Here is a 5,438-nt window from a genome sequence, read left to right as displayed (position 1 = left end):
AAGGAATCTTCACATAAAAACAAAAATAGTAGTCGTTTAACTTTTTAAGTAATACAAAACGGATAGTGATACCGGTAAAGAGTAATTTTTTAAATTACAATTAATTTTAGGGATGCGCCGGTTAAGACGATTGAAGAGTGGCAAATGGATATAGTAGTAAGAGGTAGGGGTAGCCTAAGCAAATTTGAAAGAGGGTGGTCGAGAGTGATATGAGTTTATTAGGGATTGGGAAGAATATGGTAATGGATAGGACAGAGTGGAGGGAGAGAATTTGTGTCGCTGACACGACTTCATTGCACGGTTTCATATGATGGTTCATGTTAGCCGACCCCGAATCGTTTCGGGATTAAGGCTTTGTTGTTGTTGTATTAGTTATCAAAAATAGATCTATGATTTTTGGTAAAGTATCAATTTAGTCTCCACTTATAAAATAACACTACTATAACTTTAATGTTTAAAAAATGTATCAATTTAGTCTTCGATAACGGATTGGACACGTCATTCCTATTCTCCGTTAAGTTCTGATTTATCCCTCCACGTACAATTGATAGAATTTGACGAAGTAATATTAATAACGTGTCTCGTTCCGTTATCAATGTCTAAATTAGTATCATTTTTTAAATGTCAAGCCTATATTGCTGCTATTTTGAATGTAGCCTAAATTAATACTTCTCCGAAACCTATAGACCTATTTTGTTACCTTATTTTTTTATATATATATATAAAATATATAGTCGGATAGAGTTGAGTACTCACAAAATTCATCTCTATTGGTTTGTTTAATAAACAATATATTTTTTTTTTGGTTACATAAACAATATCTTAATTTCATAAAAAAAAAAAAAAAACAATAACTTAATAATTACAAAACTAAACTTTATAGCTTTTATATATACAGTATGTCTCATTGTACATTAAAAATCAAAAAGAGATTAAGATCTCTCATATAGCACACCACACGAATGGATATTATGATGGATTTGGTATATTATTGTGCCATATTCTTGATATGGATAATATCTGCTCTTCTTATTCGTCCCTTAATGAAAAAACTCGTAATTAGAAAACACCGGCCACCGCCAGGTCCGACGTCACTCCCCATAATTGGGCACCTGCACCTGTTAAGCTCTAGTTTTCCGCAATCTCTAAAAGCTTTAGCACAGAGGTACGGTCCATTGATGAAGATACGGTTGGCTGGAAACGACGTCGTAGTAGTCTCAGATGCAAAGACAGCCAAATATATACTGAAAACCCATGATGTTGATTTTGCCTCTAAATATATTCTAGGATTTGGTCTCGCCAAATTCAACATATATGATGGAGATAGTTTCATCAACTCTGAATACGGTGCGTACTGGAGGTCCATGAAGAAGCTATGCAAGACAGAGTTGTTTGGTGTGTCACAGCTTGAGAGGTTCAGCCATATAAGAGAAGAAGAAACATGTAAGCTTTTGAAATATTTAGTTATGAAATCAGAAGATGGAGAAACATGTGATCTGAGCCAGGAGATAGCTAGTTTGGCAAATAATATAATTTGCAAGATGATTTTGGGAAAGAGATGTGAAGAAAACCCTAATTTAGCAATGGAGGTGAGGAAACTAATTAGGAAAATCATGGAATGTTCAGCAAAAATGAGTTTTAGTCAAATATTTGGGCCTTTAAATAGACTTGATATATCTGGAAATGGGAAAAGACTGGTTTTAGCGTTGCAGGAATATGATGAACTTATTGAGGAGTTGTTCACTCAATTTCAAGATTCTGGAGAACAAGGGAAGGATGTGGCTGACATGTTGTTGCACACCTACTCACACTCCCACACAAATGCTCAACTCAACCTCACCAAAAATAAGATCAAAACTTTTCTTATGGTGACTTCTTTATTCACCTTACCCTTTAAATACTTGTTAATATCAATTAATATTTTTAATTTTATTCATTTTTTTTTTTGTTGCTTAAACCACTATTTATCTATTAACCTATCCAAAATGTTAAATTTTTTTTCCACTATTTATCTACTATGTTTGTTTTTCGGTTTTATCTATTATTTGGTAATATTTACTTCCAGACCAATCAAATTTGATAAAACTCAACAAGTATCAAAGAGGAGAAATGTTACCAAAATCATACATGATAGAATAGATGAAAAATCTAACATTTTAAAAATAGAGATTTTGTCTTTTTATTAGACCATCTTATTAAATTTCTATCTAATATACAAATCAGGATATAAAGATACAAAGAGGACACTAAGAAGTAGACAAATATGTTTTCTTTTATTAATTTGTAACACCAATCATTTGTACACATAATTGGTGGGATCATGACTACCCAGTTAAGTTATAATTAAGTTTGATTTGAATGGCAGGAAATATTCATGGCAGGCGTAGATACTACTGCAGCAACTATACAATGGGCAATCGCAGAACTACTTAGCAATCCAAATATCCTAAACAAAGTAAGGGAAGAAATAAAGAAAGTAGTAGGATCGAAGCGAGTCGTACGAGAATCAGACATTGAAAATCTTCCATACTTAGAAGCAGTGGTGAAAGAAACACTAAGGAAACATCCTCCAGGACCTCTTATTCGTAGAGAATGCATGATTGACACTAAAATCAATGGATACGACATTAGAAAAGGCACAAAGGTTATCATCAATGCATATGCAATAATGCAGGATCCTCAGACATTTGAAGAACCTGATAAATTCAAACCGGGGAGGTTCTTGGTTGATCTTCAGGAAATGGATTTTCAGGGTAATGATCATAATTTCATTCCATTTGGAAGTGGAAGAAGAGCATGTATAGGTGCATCACATGGATTAATTGTGACAAATGCTACAATTGCTTCATTGATTCAGTGCTTTGACTTCAAGTTGAAGGATGGAGACAAGATTGAGATGGAATTAACAAGTGGATATTCTGGAGCTACAGCTCTCCCACTTGTTTGTTATCCTATCAATCGTTTTCATTTTTGAATTTTGAAAAGATGCATACTCATTAATGTGTGTTTATGGTGTGTATTTTCTCTAAAGCATTCATGTATTAATGACTGTGTTCTCTTTTTAGGATGAGATTATTGGAAAAATATTTGAAATGATAACTCAACTCTATTTTATGTTGGAATTTTAATAATTAATAAATTTAGGTTATCATAATTCAGAATGAGGATCGATGTACGTGTAAATTTCATCAATGGTGTACAACCTTTGACCCATTTCACACTTTGGTGTAAAGACTTTATAGGTGACCTCACACTTTGATATACATCAGGTAAAAATGACCGATCAACGTCTGGTCAATACGCCACCTCACCATTTTTCATCATAATCACCTAAAAAAGTGGGATCTACTCCTTACACAATTACTAAAATACCCTATCCCTTGAAAATTACTAAAATACCCTCCTTACAACTCCTCTCTCTCCCTCTCCCTAGATCATCTCTCTAATGTCCCTAATTTCTTCCGCCATACCTAAAGCTTTCCCAAGTTTTAAGTAATGTCGAACTCCAAATCTCAGTTCAATAACACTTGGGGTATGGGGTTGTTGTGAGTCTTCTTCCCTAAAACTAATTCCTCTGCCGCTTCCACCATCGCTTTTCTCGACATAGCTTCTTCTTTCGTTGTGAAAAATCAAGTTCCCTTTTTCTCTTTGAAACTGGGAAAAAAAGAAGAAAATCGCAAACCTAACATTTGCAGATTCGTTTTTCTGATTCTCTCTCTATCTCTTGTTTTGATTTAAAACCAGAATTTCTAGTACTCATAGCTATGATTTCTGAAGTCTTTTCTTTCTCTTTTGCTGTTTCTAGGATAGTGATAACTTGCCGAATTTGATTGGATGATTCTCGTAGTAATAACCTGCAAAACAAAACCGGAGACAGGATCTCCGGGAAAACTCTCCGACGATCAAGTCAGTTTTATATGGAATTTAGTAAATCGATAGTCGTGTATATAGGAAAAGATGTGAAAAACTACCTCTCTCCTAGCTTCCTTATTTCTTTTATAAGCACCTTTAGGTAACCGCCTTCGGCGGTTACTCCTCCTGTGCCACGTCCCCCACGTAGTCATGTACGTGGTCCCTTATAACCGTTTCTCTGAATGGGTGGTTTTAGTGTATTTATTAGGATTCCGGGCTTTCCTTTATTAGGAGCCCATTCAACTTGAACCATGGGCTTAAGTTATCGTGGGTTGGGCCCGTGTTTTGGATTCGGCCCAGTTGGCTTCGCGAATCATCACATGCCTCCCCCCTGGTTTGGTAAGAGCCCTTTTAGGTTCTTTTCATATGTCCAGGCAACTCTTCACATTCGTCTGGGTATTTGAAATTTGGGGGTTTTAACCAGTAGCTCTTTTGTTTTCTGTCATTTCTTCTCCAGCATCAACCCTCTTGTCTTCGTTCTTCCCTGCGCTTTTTCTCACATGTAAGTTTCTCTTCCTGTAACTCCTTCAACCATTTTATTTCTGTTCGTTTCCCTTACCGATATGTCGAACCCTGAACTTGATTTCACACCCTTCGACGAAAATTACAATCGCGAGGTGCCCCATGAGGTTGATGAGATGATCGATGAAGTTTCAACTAGCTCTCCTAGGTCTGATTCTCATCCCGACGAGTTTCTCCATCTGGCGAATACGACTGATGAGGGCCTAGGTTTCAACCCTAGGAAGTTGATTCCACCACCTATCCCAACTCCCCGCTTATTACCGAAGAAGGATAGGTCGGGAAGCTTAGTTTGCCGCGAGACGATTGACGACTTGCGGGAGCAGTACCCCTGGCTTCAAGGCCTGGAAACAAGCATTCCCGGGGAAAATAGAGGTCCCGGTGACTTCCCAAAGGGGTATTTTACCATTTTTGTCGCCCAAATTATCTGCGGTTTCACGTATCCGCTGGCGGATGAGATTGCTTCCATCCTTGATGGTTATGGAATCGCACCTGGACAACTGCATCCCAATGGATGGGCCGACTTGACCCTGGATAAATTTTTGGCGGATTGTCTGGAGGTCTCCTTCTCGCTCAAGATCTTCTCCAAGCTTCACCACTTCAAAAGTTCGGGGGAGTATTTTACCTTCATCCGACAGAGCGGTTACTACGGCTTTGATGAGAAGTCGAACAAAATCCGCGAGTGGGATAAGTCTTATTTCTTCATCAAGTTTAATGAAGAGAATCCAAATTTTCTTCGCCACTGGGGTCGACCTAATGTAAAGAGTTTGAACTTTGGTTATCCGAGCAAGGAAGAATCCGCCATTATAAAATTCTTGAAGAACACTCCCCCTTTCATATGGACGTATGATCAGGCATTCCATATGTTAAGGAGCCGAGTGGCGATTGCCTATCGCGAGGGAGATCATGTTGTCTATATCCCTTATCGCGTTTTCGTACAAGGTATTGTTAGTTTATTTCCCTTTTGATGAATTCTTTTAACCCTTTGCAGGGGTGACCCTTTATCC

The 5,438-nt window shown here is 37.2% G+C and overlaps 1 protein-coding gene across 1 annotated transcript; it reads left to right on the top strand.

Moving 5' to 3' along the window:
• Positions 1-921: 921 nt before the first annotated feature.
• Positions 922-3,047, top strand: LOC136209390 (3,9-dihydroxypterocarpan 6A-monooxygenase-like). Its single transcript, XM_066000841.1, has 2 exons — positions 922-1,868; positions 2,366-3,047. The coding sequence occupies exons 1-2, from the start codon at positions 963-965 to the stop codon at positions 2,972-2,974; spliced, it is 1,515 nt and encodes a 504-aa protein (XP_065856913.1). The 5' UTR covers positions 922-962; the 3' UTR covers positions 2,975-3,047.
• The last annotated feature ends 2,391 nt before the right edge of the window (positions 3,048-5,438 follow it).

This window comes from Euphorbia lathyris, chromosome 10 (assembly GCF_963576675.1).
Source record: "Euphorbia lathyris chromosome 10, ddEupLath1.1, whole genome shotgun sequence".
Taxonomy (NCBI): Eukaryota; Viridiplantae; Streptophyta; class Magnoliopsida; order Malpighiales; family Euphorbiaceae; genus Euphorbia; species Euphorbia lathyris.
Note: the sequence above shows the minus strand (reverse complement) of the source record. Positions and strands in the feature narration are given on the sequence as shown.

Coding starts and splice junctions, on each gene's coding strand:
- LOC136209390 (XM_066000841.1), top strand. CDS start 963: ATGGATATTATGATGGATTTGGTATATTATTGTGCCATATTCTTGATA. Junction 1,869..2,365: donor AGATCAAAACTTTTCTTATG/GTGACTTCTTTA, acceptor TTTGAATGGCAG/GAAATATTCATGGCAGGCGT.